Below are 18,167 nucleotides of genomic sequence, written 5' to 3' on the forward strand. Positions count from 1 at the left end.
AGGTATGGGTATATAGGGTCCGTTCCCAGCCTGGCCTCCGCGCCCTGTGAGGTCTCTCGGAGGAAATGGGGAGGTGAAGATTTCTTTCCCTCCCAGCTCCATTCCCCCTACACATTTACGCCCTAAACTGGCCCTTCATGCTCTAGAATCCAGTCCAGACACAGATAAAAGGAAAGCTGGCCCAAGGCTGGTTTACAAAAGGCTATTGCTCAAAAGTAGTTCCAAGAGCGAGGGAAGGACACCGTCTTCCCCGCTGGGCTACACAGGCTTGGCATCTAAGGGGGCCAGTGCTTGGCCAAGCTGACATCACAGTGCCTAGAAAGTTGAGGGCTGAGTTGCCACAGCACTGTGCCATGGCACCACTGTACCAAGACCAGAAGCAAGCTGTCCTAATGGTGGCTGGGGACTCTCCCGGCAGGTGCAGCAAAGGCCAGCAGATAAGTGTGCTAAGACCCCACCACTCCCCGTGGGACTGCTGAATTCAAGGTTCTCAAGCTACAGAAACAGCCAGGGCTTCCAGGGACCCCTTTTCTGCCCCCTTGAGGGGGCTACAGCTCTACTAAAGGATCCTACCTTGGGCCCAGGCTTGCAACTAAGCAGAATTTGCCTCCCCCAACCCTGAGTCTGGAGAACAACTTCCTCCATCAGTCACGACAGCCTTGCCCACCCCCCACCCCTGATGGCTGCTGGACAGATGGCACGGCCACAGCACAAGCAAGGTCAGACGTTTATAAAACAAAAATATATTTTACAGGCAGACCACAGGAGAAACAACACACCTTCCAAACAACAGAAAGCAGCTTCTGAAGTCTCTGTACAAAGGGCACTGGGCCTATTGCCGTCAATCCCCATGGCTCCCTGAAGAACGAGCTGGGGAAAATCTTGGTGCAGTGGGCCCCAGAGGCCAGTCTAAGGTAGGGAGGGAAGGAGGGCTAATCCAGGCCTGGAGAAGGCTCATCCTGCTCCATCTGCAGCTCAGACTGGGGACGGGCTACAAATGCCAATAAATTAAGGAGGGGGTGGGGGGCAGAGGATTGGAGGTTTTGCTTTCTTTGGGGGGGGGTACAACCATCGAACGAGATGAGGAGAGGGAACCAGCAGTTATCTGACCTGGACCCCCACTCTGAGGCTGCTGCCCCATCTTCTTGCACTTCCTCCATGGTCCACACACCATCAGGCCAGTCTGTGCCCTGTCAGCAGCAGCAGCCCCGTCAGTCAGCAGAGAGGGCAGGGCCGTGGTCTACTGAACCCATTTCCCATTGCTCTTTACTCTCATGACCCTCTCTGGGACAAAGTGCATTTCTAGAGAAAACGAGCAGGGTAACAGCTGAATGGTGAAGGTAGCTCTTTGGACAAGAGTTGGGGGAGGTTTCGGGAAGAAGGTGGCCAAAATCTATGGATGAAGGACAGGAAGGCCGAGGAGCCGAGGAGGCTACACAGCTTCTGATTACAGGGAGGTCAGAGAGACGCAAGGCCCTGGGACCACCTCAGTGTCACAGAACCAGAACACACACAGACACACACACACAGACAGACAGACACACAGACACAGACACAGACACAGACACAGACACACACACAGAGTCTTTCTGCAGCCCCACGAGAGGCAGGAGTGGGAAGGAAGACTTTTCCAGGTCGACTCCAAGTTTTATTCCATGCTGGCTTCTGACTCAGCCCAAGGCAGGCCTTCACCCCTGTACAGGACGAAGATGAAGCGAGGCCAGAGAGGGGGGACAATGATGGAAGCAGGAGGCCACTGGACACCCCTGGAATTTGGGCCTCCCCTCGGCTGACTTCTCCTGGCCATCCCAGCACGCTGACCAGTTCCCAGGCCTTGGTGTCCGAAGCAGCAGGGGATGACTCCCTGGGACTGGATTGGCAGCCCCTCGAGGCCACCAGAAGAACTCCATTAAGAATTCAACCTGCGGCTGGTTGAAGGAGATTGCTATCCTCTGAGGCCCAGTATCCCTTTAAGCTAAGAAGCCATGAGCAGACTCTGCTTTTTAACAGAGTTTAATTTCTGCACCTGAGCTGAGGCAATGAGTCCTCGGGGAGCACGGCAAGGCAGGGTGGGCTGGGGCAGGTTCCCAAAGGGTCTTCCAACAGCCCCCTGCATGATGCCACGCTCCTCATGGTGCTTAGTCCTGCTCTCGGAGGAGAAGAGAGCTTCAGACACCCTTAATCTAGGAGATGCTCAGGCTCCACCCTGAGACAGCAGGGCCTGGCACTGGAGGGCTGGGGTCTGGGCAAAGCCGGGCAAGCGCAAGGCCTGGTCAGCATCACGGCCCTGACGGGAGCAGAAGCATGGACCTAGAGCCCTGATACAAGGAAAGGGGAGGACAAGGTCACCTGCTCTGGAGGCCCCTCCCAGGGCCCGACCTCTGGGCTGGTGGGGGGCTGGACAGCTGCAGCCCAGGGTGCCTCTGAGTGGCCTCCTGCCCACGACACATCACGTCACGCCCCTCCTTGGCTCCTCCCCACATGTGGGCACACACACAGGCACACACATACACTCTCTTCTCAGGGAACTCGCTTTCCCCGCAGTCTGCGGTCTACTGGCATTGCGGCCACCCTGCGCCCATCTTTCTGCATCTGCTCAGCTCTGCAGCTGGAAGAGGAAAAAGTTCAAAAGCAAGAGTCAGCCAACATCAAACCAGAGGAGCACACTGCCCCCTCCCCAACATGTCCCCACTGTCCCCCTCCCCAGGACAACCAGCCTGGGGCCAAGGGACAATAGAGGTGGGGGCTCCTGCTATGGGCAGTGCTCTGTCCACGGAGGACGGATGGGCACGCCATGCTGAAATCCAAGGGGACGCTCTACTGAGCCAGAGCTTCAAGGGCGTCAGATACTCAAAGGACAAGCACACGGGCCTCCCAGACAGGAGAGAATGACTGCTCAGGGCAGGGCCTCAGGACGAGGCTGCTCTGAACCACTAATTTCGAATGGGAAGGAGCAGGGTGGGCTCTGGGCTCGTGGCCCTGCCCAACACACATAGTCAAGGGAGCCCAGGCCAGGGTGGGAAGGGGAGCAAGGGGACCAGCTCGGGAAGACAAAGACGTCGCTCAGCTGGAGCAGAGGGCAGAGGCGGCTGACGGGGGAAATCCAATTTAAAACAGTTCTCCCTGAAAGCCAGGGCCTGTCTATACAGCGTTACTGAAACAAAACTGGAGGACTTTTGTCACCTGGAGCAGATTCAGTCACATGCATGTGTGTGAGTGTGTGTTAAGTGTAAGGTGCCGGGATCCTACAAGCAAAGGTCACGGAAGTTGAGGAAGCTGAGGAACCTAGGAAGGTGGGTGCCGTTTTGGGGCAGGGAGGCTGGGGACAAAGACCACTGAGGCTCCCCAGAAGACGGTAGCAGGCTGGAGCGGACTTTGAAGAGGGTGCAGCTGCTGAATGGCAGCACAGGAAGGGTCTGAATGTGGTATGGGGACTCAAGAAGGTGCCACCTGTTTGTTTCCCCCCAGCAGAATGCAGGCTCCTTGTGTCCGGTGCCTAGAATGGTGCCTGGCAGGCAGATGACAAATGCTTGGGAGTATGAGGGAAGGAGAGGCCTGGTCCTGGAGAGGAGGCCAAGACACCAGGAGAAAGTGAGGATTCACCGAGCACAAAAGAGGCAGGAAGGAGAGAGGAAGAGCTGAGAGGAGCAGGCACAGAGGCTGGGAGGAATGCTGGTGGTCATCATGCTCGAGGCTGAAGAGCCTCAGAGGTGGGCGAGGGGGGAGAGGCGGTAGAGCTCCAGGCCCAAACACGGACCTCGGCTCCTGCTCCACAGCAGCACGGAGGGAAGGGAGCAGGAGGACTGCCACGGCGGAGAGTCAGGGTGGACATTCCCATGGAGGTGGACACAAGGGCACAGGCCCAGGCGCCTGCCTGGCTCTGGCAGGAAAACAGTTCAGGAGGCGGCGGGATAGCCTCAGGAGCAGGGTGGAGGGATGGCTGAGGCCAGGCAGGGATGGGATGTCAGCAGCTGGGGCAGAGCCCCGGACACTCCATGCTAGCTCCAGTTTTCTAACCTGTACCTGTGAACGGACCCCCTTTACACCATCCTCACCAGGCAGGTACTAGCCTCTGCTTGAACACTTCTCATGATGGGGAACTCACTACCTGTGGAAGCAGCACTTCCATCCTCTGTCAGCTCTAACTGTTACAACTTTCCTGGCATTGCTTCCTTTGGGAGCCAAACAGAATGAGTCTCCTCTCTCTCGTAATGATTGAAAGGAAGAGACCTGAGATGCTGAGTCCATAGAAAGTTCCTAAAAGGCACCGTCTGTGTCTCAAGGTATTAGGAAGAGAGCAGGGAGCCCCCTGGAATGCTATGGGAAAAGACTGCTGGTTGGTGTTAGTGATCACATCGGTGGAAAGAAGGCATTCCACAAGGTGGCACTGGGTCTGATGGCACAGCACTCAATACACGGGGGGGGTGGTGCCATCATTCATTACAAAGATCCTGGAGGCCATAACTCAAGGTGAAATCCCTAACCTATGGAGATTTCCAATCGCTCCATAAACTCCATTATCTGGGTAATGATTTGTCTGGGAGAGGGCAGGATGGCAGGGCGGCTGAGACAGAAGCGTGTGTGGCGTCTGCGACAGTACGCTGTCCTCACAATGTGAGCGCTTGGGAAGATGCACTTCCTTAAACTATGTGCTAGACCCCAATTTTCATGACCAGTAAGTACAGGTTATCAATAACTAAATGTTGTTAAGGCCTCTTTCTGTTTCAGGCAGACACCTCTGTGTTTGATACACAGGTACGTACGTGACTGTCTGTATGTCAGCGAGCACTTTCGCACTCACTGCATTCCAGACACTGCGCTAAGGACCAGGAATAAAGAAAGCTGACCACAGGCCCTGCCCTTCAGGGCCTTGCAGCTGAGAAGGTGCAGCCATGCTATGAGCAGGGTCGGGGGGAGCCAGGAAAGGCCTCCTACACAAAGGGGGTGCTCAGCTGGGAGGCCTGGGCACATGAATGTCCAGGACCAGATCGGAGAAGACAAGAATACGAAAGGGCCGGGGAGGGCTGCGCAGCAGGCCAGAGGACCCGCTCCCCCAGGGCCTGGCCCAGTGCTTCACACGCCAGGGCTCCTGAGAAACATTTGTTGAAGGAGCCAGTTAGTGACTGATCTGGCTTTCTGAAGGGGCTGCTCTGGTGAAGATAAAACCTTCTGCCCCTTAAGTCTGGAGTCACACTGGCCTGGGGAAAGAAGGCTGCTTTCATCAGCCTCCCCCCATCCCTGGGACCTCTTACCCTAGTCCAGCTGCACAGAAACCCACGGGGTTGGGGTGGAGTGAGGCCGAGCTTGGGCCCCAGATCACTATGCTGCGTCAGCAGATGAAGACCAGTATGTTATCAGTAGAGGGGTGAGTCTGCAGAAAATAGGGAGCCCAAAGGTACCTCACAGCAAGAGATGATGGAGGCATAGCCAGAAGAGGCGAGGGGGGAAAACCCATCTGGCAGGTATCTGGCTCCTTTCAATCTGCCCTGAGCACGAGGCAGACAAAAGACTGCACACAAGGGAGGGAAGGCTGCCTGATTCCTTGTTTTAACAGGCTGGACAACTGTGCACACACAGCACTTCCTGGTCCCTAAACAATGCCCCCAGGAAGCCCAGAGCTCCCTCCAGGTCCTGGCTGGCTCACCTCCCATCCTGGGCCTGCTGAGGCTGGCACTGGGGTGGAGTGGGAGGGGGCCAAGCAGCTAAAGGAGCTGGAGAGCCTTGGCCCAGAAGCTGCAACCTCTGCGGGGGAGGGCAGGGCTTTGGTGCCTTCTGCAGAGTCTCCTGTGGGGAGATGCGAAGGCAGCTCTGTGCCCGGAGCAGAGGGCAGGCAGCAGACTGGCAATCATTCTGACCAGGCCCTGCCCCTACCCACCCAAGGCCTTGCTCCTAAGATGACTGAGTCTCTTCTCTTAGGGCCTCAGTTTCCTTCTCTGTAAAATGAAGGGGATGGAGATGATCCTCGAGGCCCCACCCAGCTCCAAATGCTGGGATTTTGGGACCCCACGACCAGAATTCCCTGAAAGTTTCAGACATGCTAGGACCACGTGACCACACAAGTCTTGTCCAGAAGATACTTTTGGCCCCGAGCGGCCAAAGAATAAATCGACAGGTAGCGAGACACAGGTCAGAAAATCAAGGAGCCACATTGTTTCTGGAAGCTCTGGAGAATGGGGAGCAGAAGGTTGGGAGAAGGGATGGGATGAGATGCTCCTTGCAGCCCCACCGCATTCACAGGGCTCTCTGCCAAGGGAGGGAGGTAAACACGTGCTCCTGCTCTCCCCAAACAACGAGAAAACTCTGCAAAGAGCTCGAGTACAATGGAAAGGGGACAGTAAGCAGCTTTAGGGATTCACAGGGAACCAGCTGGAACGCTGGCCTGTTCTCTTGGCTCAATGGGCAGAGCACCCTGAAAGCTAGCCCAGGGAAGAGGAAGCTGTGAGCATCCACTCTGGAGAAAGTTTGGACCCGGTGGTTTCAGGACACATATTCTCAAGAGACTGACTTAAGCTGCCACCCATCAGCACATCCTGTGGACGGCCACAGCCGTGAGCCAGAGATGCCAGACTCTTAGATCTTAGAGCTGAGAGGGCCCTCAAGGACTAGCTGGTCAAGGTGAGGGAAGAGAGGCAAAGTGAGTCCCCTAGAACGGGGGACAGCCCAGGTGACTAGTGCCCCCATTACCCCCTGCTCTTGTCATCCATCAGTCCCACCATCTGCTTATCCAGCCTGGGGGTGGGGCTCTGACTGAGGGGAAAGCGACATTGAAACTGGCATGAGGCATGGTTTCTGGGGTTCAAAGCGCTTCCTTCACACCGTGACAGCCCTGCTTTATGTGTACAAGCCTCCCGTGAAGGACGGAGGCAGGCAGCTGAGGGCTTGTCTTCATTTCACAAACAAAGTGCTGAGAAGGTCCCAGCTTGCATGCAGGGCCAACGTGGCTGTGTGGTCTAATGAAGAACATGCCGGACAAGGGGCAGGTAGAGACCTGTCCCATTGGCAATTCTTTCTTCAAGACCACTCTCATGGAGCATCACAAGACGTAAAATGGATAAAGTTGGTATTAAACCAAAAGGTTTTGCACAAACAAAACCAATGCAGCCAAGATTAGAAGAAAAGCAGAAAGCTACAAAAAAATTTTTACAGCAAGTGTCTCCGATAAAGGCCTCATCTCTCAAATACATGGAGAACTGAGTCAAAATTCATAGGAATACAAAGCATTCCCCAACTGATAAATGGTCAAAGGATATGAACAGGCAGTTTTCAGACAAGGAAATCAAAGCCATCTATACTCATGTGAAAAAATGCTTTAAATCACCACTGATTAGAGAAATGCAAATTAAAACAACTTTGAGGTATCACCTCACACCTATCAGACTGGGTGTGACAGAAAAGGAAAACCACAAATGTTGGAGGGGATGTGGAAAAATTGAGACACTAATGCCCTGTGGGTGGAGTTGTGAACTGACAAGCAGGCTGATTTCAGAAAAACCTGTAAAAACTTACATGAACTGACACAAAGTGAAATGAGCAGAACCAGGAGAACACTGACAGCTATACATACTGTACAATGATCAACTGTTAATGACTGAGCTACTCTCGGCAATGCAACGATTCAAGACAATCCCAAAGGACTCGTGATGAAAAATGCTGTCTGCCTCCAGAGGAAGACCTGATAGTGTCTGAAAACAGACCAAAGCATACTATTTTTCACTTTACTTTTTTGTGTGTTTCTCTTTTTTGGTCTATGTTTTTTTTCGCAACATGACTCACATGGAAATGATGTTTTGCACGATGGCACATGTATAACCTATTATCAAATTGCTTACCATCTCATGGAAGGGGGAAGGGAGGGGGGGAATTTGGAACTCAAAAAATTTTTTAAATGAATGTTAAAAATTGTTTTTACATGAATTGGGAAAAAAATAAAATACTGTCATGGAGGCCATACCCTTCCTCTCCAGTCCAAGGGTTACCATCTGAGGTTGGGTGTCTGCCTGGAGGGCAGCAAGAAGCTCCGCTCCTGCCAATCTAACTTGTACTCAATGCTACAGCAATCTTTCTATCCCTTCTTGGATTGAGTCACTCTCCTCAGCTTAACAGGCTGGCTCCCCATTGGCTTCAGAATAAAGTCCAAACACTTTTGAGGGGCACTCGAGGTTGACCCCTACTTATCCGGATACATCTCCTATACAAACTTCCCACTCACACCAGACCTATCATGTCACTGGCCCTAAATATGTCACAGCCAATCTTGCCTGCATACATTTTTTTCAGAGTACTTCCCTTCCTCATAACCAAGTCTTGGACATAACAAAGAAACTGGCTCCAAGAAATGAAAGGTCATTTCCTAGAGGACAGTCTCGGTTCAGTTGTCAGAGAACCCGAGCTCTGCCACTCGTGTGAGATAAGGCAGGACATTTCATCTCGGAGACTCTCCACGCTCATCTGTGAAATGGCAATGTTGGACCACGTGACCTCCAAGCTCCCCGGCAAGTCTGAACCTGGGGCCCTCTTGTGTGAGCTCTTCCTGCTCTCTGGCCCCTGCCTGGCTAAGCCTGTCTCCAGTTGTGGACTGGACAGAGCAGCTAGTCCTTGAAGCTCTTGAGCATTTTCCTCCCCTAGCTGTAAGCTTCCCATCCTCCATCACCAGGTCTTCGATGACCACAGGCAGTTTCCCTTTCATGGAGGCTCAAAGCTGGAAGGGACATGTCAGAGGACACCCGAGAGGCCAATCTCAACCTGGACGAGAGTCCCCTTTACTACATGCCTAGCAAATGTTGTCTTCTTTGCTTGAAGACCTCCAGTGGGGGGAGTCCATATTGGCCTCCTGGTAACCTCTCTCCATGGCTCCTGGCTGTGTCCTCAGGGGCCCAGCAGAACAAATATAATTCCTTCTCCTTCAGACAGTCCTTCAGCTACCTGAAGACAGCTTCCACAGGGCCCCCGAATCTCCTCTTCTCCAGATTAACCAGCTAAATAAATCCTGTCTCTGAACTCCTGTTACCCTGCACCATTCACGTGTTACTTAGCTCACACTGTCTTGTACCATTTATTAATTCTTTCCTGGGCATGTCCTGACATCATCCTCGCAGGACTTCACCCTTCTAGCACCAAGCACAATGTGGGACCCCAAGTCACAGCTCAGAAATTGCCTGCTGCTTTATTGCAAGCAAGTCACTCCATCTTTCTAGTTTTTTATGTCCAGGGCATCATTTGCCTCCTACAGCTAGGAAAACAAAGGAAATCGTTTCTGCTCGCTATCTTACAACCAGGACAAGTTTCATGAGGTCTTCAATGCTCTCAGAACAATGCGTGACAACTCTGGTAGTCCTCAGCAACAGTAAGAAAAACAACAAAGAATTGAGAAAAGGAATAAAGGACAGGTAGTTTTGTGTGTGTGTGTAAATGATACTGCCCTGTTGAAGGGAATTAACCTAAAAATAAAGACAAGCTAACCACCAGAGACCTAAAGACAGTAGGGATTCAGAAAGAAAGAGAAACACTAAGTAATGTGGATGATGGCATTGTCAACTCAAGAATCAAAGAAAGACTAAGACAAGGAAACAAATTCCAACGATGGGGCCTCCAGGGAGAAGGTGGACTCTGGGTAGGAATCCCCAGTGTAAAGAGAGAAGCTTTTCTCCAGAACTAAGGAGGCTCCTGCTAAGAAGAGGACTAACCCGGGCACCTCTGAGCTGTGCAATGAGGATAAATGCCCAGGACAATGGCGGGGAATGACGGACAGAGTGACCATGCTGGGCAGTGTCTGGACGGTCCTGGCCCAGCCATGGTCGGTCAGCTCCCTGAGGCCAGGGATCGGGGTCTTCTTCATACCTATAACCTCCCCAGCAACACTGAAGGGTGCCTAGCATGTTATGGGCAGTGCTAAGTAAGCACTGTTAGCCCAATGATTCCATGGGCATCTTAGCATCTTCTGAAGGGTTAGTGCTGCTCTCTGCTGGCTGGCCTAAGGAATTCAATGTGCTGGGAAACGGGCAGGTGGGGAGGAGGAGGAAGAGGAGGATGGAGTGGAGATGAAGGAAGGGGAAGGGGGGAGGGGGAGGAGGAACAACAGAAGAGACAGGAGTAGGGGGAGAAAGGGAAAGAGCAGGAAGGGGGGAGGGGAGCAGGAGGTGAGCTGCCTCAGAAAGCCTGTGTGTGCGGCACACACCTCTCCTTCCTGTCTGCTCCCACAGCACAGGCTCTGACTGGGCAGTCTCTCAGGGCCTCACATCCGGTGTTCATTCTCTGTCTCTCTCTCCCTTCCCCTCCCCCCTTTCTTCACAGATTCACTTCACTTTGAGGGGAGGAGGGATTGGGAAACAAACATTCTCTTAGCTGGCAAGGAGAGGAAAGGATTCTGACTTTTTTTTTCCATTAGGATTTTTGAAAATACTCAATTTCACACAGGTCCTAAGCAATACCCTGCAACTTCTGGATGGTGTGGGCTCTGCCCAAGTGAAAACAAGGTTTAGGAGGTTGGGGTTTGAGGCGTACTGAGCTCCCCTTGGCCACCCCAGCTCACCCTTGGATTCCCAGAGAAGGCCGACAGTGCCCAACACTCACCCTGTCCCCTGTCCCGACGCCCTCAAGGGAGGGGTCTCACTCTCTCACACTGTGCCAGCCAGCTCTGGGACAGGCAATGCCGCCATCACACGGGCCCGTTTGCTGTGCTCCTCTCCAGAAGCCTCCTCCATGGCCTCCAGCTTGCGTTTGGGGGATGCTGGGCTGCAGGGCAAGGGCTTTGGGCCTGCAGGGAAAGTAGAGTCAATTTAGAAAGACCTGGAAAGACTTGCAGGAACTGATGTTTAGTGAAGTGAGCAGAACCAGGAGAACGCTGTACGCAGAAACAGCAACATTGTGTGACGACCATGAGAGACTTCGCAGAAGAGATAGCTTTTCTCAGCAACGCAACAATCTAAGACAACTCCAAAAGTCTCATGATGGAAAATGCTATCCATATACAGAGAAAGAATTATGGAGTCTGAATGCAGATGGAAGCTACTATTTTCTCTTTCTTTTGTTGTTTTTTCTTTCTCATGGTTTTTCCTTTCGGTTCTGATTCTTCTTTCATGACATGAGTAATATATTTAATATGACTGTACAAGTATAGCCTGTATCAGACTGCACCCCATCTTGAGGAGGAAGGAGGGGAGGGAGTGGGAAAAATTTGGAACTCAAAATCTTATAAACACAAGTGCTGAAAACTAAAACTAAATAAATAAAAAAATTTGGGGGGGAAAAAAAGTTGAGTCCAGTTTTGTGTGCCTGTGTGCATGTTCAATCAAAAGAGATGGAGATGGAGAAAGAAGAAGAGAGAAAAGAAGAAAGAAGGGAGAAGGGAGGGGAAGAAGTGTGTCCAAACAGTGATGGTACTACACAGCTGTGGCCTCTGGAGGCTCCTTGGAGCGCCTCTGGGCATCAGCAGCAGCAGCAGATCTGCACCCCCCACCCCACTCCCCAAAGCCCAGGTCTGTGGGCTGTGGCTCCCAGCTGCCTTGGATGCTCTGAGGGCCAGCACCTGTCCTCTGGGAGCAGGGGCTCATCAGAGCAGCCACTTTGCCATACTGACCAGAAAGGGTAGTGGAGCTCACCTGTGCTGCTAACGCCACTGGCCTGGCCCATACTTGTCTCTGCCATGGGGTTGCTGAGGTCTTCCATGCAGGATGGGACGGAGGCCAGTAAACCTGAGGAAGGGTTGGGAAAGGGGAAGGGGAGGCAGTGAGACCAGTAGAAGAAGGGGGAATAAGGCTGGAAAGGATTGTGAGGCTTCCCTTCTGCCTGTTCACCCCCACTACTGCTTAGTATGAGTGTGTGAGTACACGCTCATCTGTGTGCCAGGGAGGACACGCGCAGCATTAGAATTGGCAGCACGGCCCTCCTCTCTGCCTAGGGGACCCTCACGAGAACAGGCTCACAAATGGCTTTCCTCCCCATCACCCCAGGGTGGTCACTGGGGAAGGACCCTAAGGCTCAGAGAGAAGGGATAGGTCTACATCTGGAGGAGTCCCCAGCACCCTCCCACTCCACTGGGCCTCCAGCCAGACTGGGCTCCACACTCACAGAGACCCCGGTAGCGGGAAAGCTGCTGGTAGATCTGCTTCATGCGCTCGATGTTGAGCCGGCTGGTTTCGGCATGGTTGACAATGGGCTTGGGGTAATCTACCCCGATGATGCACTTGGCTGCCTTCTGCACAGATTCGGGGGCGTTCCAGGGCTCATAAATGTAGCGCGAGGGGAATCCTTTCAGCTGGGGTAGGTAGCGCCTATAATGCACAGAGAGCCCTCAGTACACCCACACTCTCTCACACTACACGGGGCCCTCAGTATGCCCCAACTCTACGCAGGCCCTCAGCACACCCACACTCTCTCGCACTACATGGGGCCCTTGGTACGCCCCCACTCTACGCGGGCCCTCAGCACACCCACACTCTCTCACACTACACACAGCTCTCGGCACACCCACACTCTCTCACACTACACGGAGCCCTTGGTATGCCCCAACTCTATAGGGGCCCTCAGCACACCCACACTCTCTCACACCACACACAGCCCTCGGCACACCCACACTCTCTCACACTACACGGAGCCCTCAACACGCTCCCACTCTACTCGGGGCCCTAGGCAGGCCCCCAACTCTATCCTCTATGCTCGGCACGCTCCCACACATAAAGGGGTGGCCCCTACCTGACGTAGTCTCCACTGGGGTCTGTCCGGCGGCCAAAGCCCACAGGGCAGTAGCAGTGGAAGAACTGTTGGAAGAAGGCGCTGCAGGACAGCCACATCCAGCTGCCCGCATTCACGCTGAAATCAGCATCAAGGAGCAGCTCATCAAACACCTGAGGGACAAGGGGATGGGGAGACTCACTGGGGGGCGAGGGAGGGGGATTTCACCTCTGAAAGCTGAGGTCCGCAGAGGCCAAAGCCTTTCTTGTAATGAGCACAGAGCCGGCCTGCGAACCCAGGGCCTCGGCTGGGGGCACCTCCTCCGCCCAGCGTGGCCACCAGCCAGGCCTGGCCATGAGACACTCACCCGCACCCCGCTCTCCCAGCTGAGCCAGAGGTCTCCGCGGGTCAGGAAGCAGGCCACGGCGTGCCTGGCCAGGTGGTGGATCCAGCCCTCCTGCCGCAGCTGGGCCATGACGGCGTCGATCCAAGGGAAGCCGGTCTTGCCCTCTGCCCACTTGGCCAGGGCTTCCGGGTTGCGGTCCCAGGGGATCTGGATGCAGATGGGGTTCCCCTCCATTCGGTCAAACTTGGGGTTGTTTGTCGCTGCGGTGTAGAAAAATTCTCGCCAAAGGAGTTGCCCATACAGAGACAGCGGAGGGGTGTTATTCCTCTTGACCTGAGGGCAGAAGGGCAAGAGGTCATCTGAAAGACCCAGGCCATTAGCCAAGACTTTCCTACGGGGAAAGCTTGGGGCCACAGCAAGCCTGAGGACAGGGAGTGGTGTGGTGGTAAGAGTCCTGGACTGAAGTCAGAGGACCTGGATTCAAAGCCCTGCTCCTTATGACCCGTGATGACTCAGGCCAGGTGACTTCATCCCTCTGGGCCTTGGCTTCCCTTCTTTGGGCTCTAAGTGCCTCTTCTAGCCCTAAATCCTGGGGTTTTATAATGCCGTGGAGCCCCACCAGGAGCAATGGCACCACGTGTGTGAAGAGCAGTCAGTGGCCCAAACCTAGACTTCAAGTGCCACAACTCTTGGCTGGACGGCTAGAACACGTCAGGCAAAGAAAGGGGCGCCACGTCAGAGCGGGTCAAGCACCGGCCAGAATGGGCCTGAGGGTCAGGAGATCACCTTGAGCCAGAACAGACTCTGCCCTGCGGTCTCTTGTCTGGCCAATCAAAAACTTTGAAACTTTTCATTTGTAAGTATGAATAATGCTCTACCTCTGGAACCTGGCAAAACCAGCCCCACACAACAGCCTGGGGGTGTGGACACCCAGGACTTCAAAGCAGGCGGACCAAAGCTACTTTACGTAATCAGATGCTATGATAAAGACAAAGTCATAATTCAGAAATGGAAATAAAAGCCTATTTAAAAATCTACACACTCCATGCTGACTTAGACAGCTGGGTATGCTTTCTCTGGTCACTGGCTTTAAAGTCAGAAAGCCCTGGAGAGGCCATCTGGCCCAACCCTCTCATCTTCCCGATGATGAACCTGAAGCACCCAGAGAAGGGGGAGGGGACATTACTTGAGGGCAGGCCTGCTGACTCCAAATCCAGAGCTCTCTCCACTGCTCCATGCTGCCTGCTCTTCTATTTCTAAGGCTGGGGATGTTTTCTGATAGAGCCAATCTAAGGTAACCGTGGGCAAACCACAGCTGGCCGGCCCACTACCACCTCCTTCCCTGAGCCCCTGCCCCACGGCCAGGAGGACGGCCTGAGCTGTGGAAGGGCTACCCGGGCTCGGGGGCTCTGCAGCCGGAGGCCTTGCCATGTGGCAGTGTGCAGGCTTCACCTTCTTATACAGTTCCCAGAGACGGTAGTAGAAGAGGCGGCAGGATAGGCAGCCAAAGCGCAGATAGGGGCTGAGGCCCGTGGGGCTGGCCATCAGGGAGGTGGCGTTCATCCTTGGTCTCTCGTAGTTGGCGACCCAGGCCTAGCAGAAAAGAATCAAAACAAGAAGCATTCCATGTGCCTCCAGAGCTCCCACAACAGCCCACGAGCCAGGCATCGAACCCCTCTGTCCCCTGGCCCCTTCAAGAGGCCAGGTGTCCTCCCGGGCTCTGCTCCCTTCCCGTCAGCAAGAGAGAGTCTGCTAAGAGAGCACCCAGCCTGGGGTCGGTGGCTGATGATCGCTCAACATTTTACATGTGTGCATTTAACAGAACACTCTTAGAGTGACTCTAATCATGGGACGTCTCAGGCCCCGAGGCAAGCTGAAAGGGGCTCTCTCTCAACCGTACCATGGGGCAGCCATTTGTTTCATCTACGATGAGGCGATGACCTCGAGCAGGTCAATGCTTGACCTGAGGCTCTTCATCTCTCTCGGGGCCAGAGATCTCAGAGAGCACAGGCGGAGGGGAAGACTACCGGATAAAAGTCCAGTCCTGGCTCAGGCCCTGAAGCTGCTGTGTGCCTTTAAAGGCAGCTATCTAATCCTTCTGGGTCTTGCTCACCCAGCAAACCCAGGCCCTCTCGCAGAAATGCAGAGAATAAACATGAAGGGGCTCAGAGGACATGGGAATGCTGAGGGGGGCCGATTTCTCTCCCCTACAGCCACCAGGGGTCCCCTCCAACTTCCAGGACAACAAAAGGAGGGAGGTCCCGATCTTCTCCTGGGACCAGCACCATCACTCCAGACACCCTTTCCAGAGAACCACAGGCACTTCACCTCTATTCTCTTTGTTGTCTTATCTCTAGAATCAGGTCAGAACTTTCCTGGTCCACCTACAACTTTTCCATCTTTCAGCATTCCCAGGAGGCCCCCAGTATGCCTGGATGGAACTGGCTCAGCGGCCCAACAAAGCGGTTCCTAAGAATGGTGAGCCCACGCTGGGCAGGTATGGGTAGAGCCTTTACAAAGGTCTCCTTAAGACCCCAAACAACAAAGTCGGCCCCTTTAGCTCTCCCAACTAGCCCTGGTCCTGCCATCCCGTCTCTCATCTGGCTCCTCCTGTGCATCTCTGCCACCTCGGCCCAGCCCAGCCCAGCTGTGAGAGGGATGGACTGTCCTCTCCCTACCCTTGGGCATCAGGCCTGAGGTTCGGAGGCAAGCCTTTTGGCTGCAGCACACAGCAGTGCCCCATGAAGGAGAGCAGAGGCTGCTGGCAGGATCAAATCATGCACATTGTGCTAGGCTGTTGGCTAAGTATATGAAAGGCCAGGGACACGTTTCCAGAAGAAGCTTTGTCTGACTTTGAGGGTCCAATTTCCTTCATCTGACTTCTGGCCGAATTGCCCTGCATCTGAAAAGGGCTTGGGTCAAGATGGTACCCCTCATGGTCTCACACTCGAGCACGTCAGAGCTGGAAGGGACCAGAGCCCTCAACTGACTGGGTTGTTAAGCCCAAAGCACTGACTCTGTGTCAGCCAGCTGCTGGCCATGGGAAGGACCCAAAGACAAAGAACATTCACATCAGGCCCAGAACCCTCATCTCGTGGGAGAGCTGGAAGGCCTCTGCTGTGGACACATGAATCAAGTGGTCTCTCCTGAATCTGGCCCTGCTGCCTAGCTGCCCAGAGGGCTGTGGTCCTGATGGCTTTTCCTCCCCCTCGTCAATGCCTCCATCACTGCACGGGTGGAATCTTCAGCAATGCCACTCATTCAGCTCAGAAGCTGGGGAGCAGTGCACCGGAGCAGATGCAGAAAAAAGGGGAGGGGGAGGGAGGGAGCCCAGAATCCTGGGCTTAGCGTGGGAAGGGACCTGAGAGGTCACCCTCCAGTGCCATACCCACTGGCTCCTCTTCTCTTGGAGGACCTGGAGGCAGCTGGGGCTGGGCAGTGCTCACGCAGGCTAATGATAAGAGCCCACATTGGCCACCGGACGGTTGACAGAGCACCGTTCTCAGAACTACCCTCTGAGGTGGTTCATACAAGGACCACTGACTCCATTTCAGAGAAGACGACTGAGGCAAAGAGACACAGTGTGACTTGGCCAGTAAAAGGTAAACTAGACGTCTTCTCTCCCCAGGTGCACCGCTCCCTGAGAAGGGAAGGGAGGAAGGAAGCCTGGGCTTCACACTTCCTCTAGCAGGGATGTGCCCGCTTCCCCCCACCCCACGGATACCCACCTTCCTTTCCAAGTGCTTGTCCAGTCGGGCCAGAGCTTCCATCTCTCCTCCTTGCCAAACAGCTGGGCCAAGTCCATCGGTGGGGAACCCTGGCAGAGGAGAGCTGGGTCAGGGGGTGGAGGTGCCCCACAAGGAGGCTGCCACCCCCGCCCTACCCCCTCTCCTAAACGGCATCCTTCCAGGTCTCTACTCTCTGGTGGGCCCAGTCTTTCCTCCTCCTGTGACTCCTTCTCCCTTTTCTTTCTGCCCCCAGGTGCCCCCAGCCCTCTGACGGGAGGAGCCGTCCCTAGACCCCCGCGGCCTCCAGCCCGGCTGGCAGGGACCTCAGTGCTCCCTTCCACATGATCCTGGGAAGGTCCAAGGAGGCCAGCATAGACCCTGTGTGGGGGGAGGCCTACCGAGCTCCTCCAGGGAAGGCACACCATAGGTGTCATCGTGGTTCTCCTGAATCTCGGCTTGGCACCGCTCCATCTGCTGGCTCGTCACGCAGCTCACGGGCTTTCTAGGCAGCTCCATGCGGCTGATGATGGCCTGAAAGCGCTTGTAGGTGAGGGGTGGCTTCTGCCCGTTCAGCTCAATGATCCTGGGGATCCCAGAGGGTACTCAGAGTCACTCATGAGGCCTATGGCTGGGGACCCTGCCTGCTCACCCTAAAAGTCACCTGCCCAACACGCATACCATGAACAAAGTGCTGCTATGACACTTCACTGACTTGAGAAAAAGTAGAGGGCAGTATCACCATTTTACAGAAAGGGAAAGTGAGGCACCAACGAGCCAAACAGACGTGCCGAAGCAGGGCACTGAGCCAGCCAGGACTGGATGTCTAGACTCAACTGCCGAAAGAAAAGAAGGCCAGGGGCAGCTAGGTGGTACAGTGGATAGAGCACTGGCCCTTAAGTCAGAGGACCTGAGTTCAAATCCAGCCTCAGACCAAACACTTGACACTTACTAGCTGTGTGACTAAGTCACTTAACCCCAATTGCCTCAAAAAAAAAAAAAAAAAAAAAAAAAGATGGCGGCCAGCCATATCTCAGCTGCCCCGCTCAGCCACCTAGGTCACAAGATCAAGTCCCTGTGAGCCCATTTCCCTACCCTGGAGTGAAAATCAAAGGGGGATCTTTCAGCATGGCCTTTGGGACATTTCTTCCCCTGGTGGTAGGAAACAGGGCAAGGCCAGCTTATGTCTCCCCCCAAATGGGCTCTGCTGGGATCAGCCCCAAGGACGATTAGCTCAGCTCCCGACTCCAAACTGGCAGCAGCAGACACAGGGTAGCAGGGAGGGCTGAGGCTGGGCAGGCCACATTCCACAATGGTCCCCTTGAGCCCCCCGGCACCTCTGGTGGCTAGATGCCCCGTCTGTGGAGGGGGGAGGTCTGGGATGGTTTACATCATGGGGCATGCCCTTTCCTAACAGCCTCCTCCGT

At 54.4% G+C, this 18,167-nt stretch overlaps 1 protein-coding gene across 1 annotated transcript in view; it reads right to left on the reverse strand.

The window, feature by feature from the left end:
- Window positions 1–715: 715 nt before the first annotated feature.
- Window positions 716–18,167, reverse strand: part of CRY2 (cryptochrome circadian regulator 2) — a 29,876-nt gene continuing 12,424 nt past the window's right edge. Inside the window, exons 4-12 of the mRNA XM_027837821.1 lie at window positions 17,142–17,326; window positions 16,744–16,832; window positions 14,468–14,608; window positions 13,037–13,348; window positions 12,691–12,842; window positions 12,067–12,269; window positions 11,598–11,690; window positions 10,570–10,753; window positions 716–2,608 (exon numbers count right to left, since the gene is read on the reverse strand). Coding sequence (XP_027693622.1) covers window positions 10,614–10,753; window positions 11,598–11,690; window positions 12,067–12,269; window positions 12,691–12,842; window positions 13,037–13,348; window positions 14,468–14,608; window positions 16,744–16,832; window positions 17,142–17,326 — 1,315 coding nt within the window. The 3' untranslated portion in view covers window positions 716–2,608; window positions 10,570–10,613. The remainder of the gene's footprint in view (window positions 2,609–10,569; window positions 10,754–11,597; window positions 11,691–12,066; window positions 12,270–12,690; window positions 12,843–13,036; window positions 13,349–14,467; window positions 14,609–16,743; window positions 16,833–17,141; window positions 17,327–18,167) is intronic.

The sequence above is a fragment of the Vombatus ursinus genome, unplaced genomic scaffold (assembly GCF_900497805.2).
Source record: "Vombatus ursinus unplaced genomic scaffold, bare-nosed wombat genome assembly UNPS02014822.1, whole genome shotgun sequence".
Lineage (NCBI taxonomy): Eukaryota > Metazoa > Chordata > Mammalia > Diprotodontia > Vombatidae > Vombatus > Vombatus ursinus.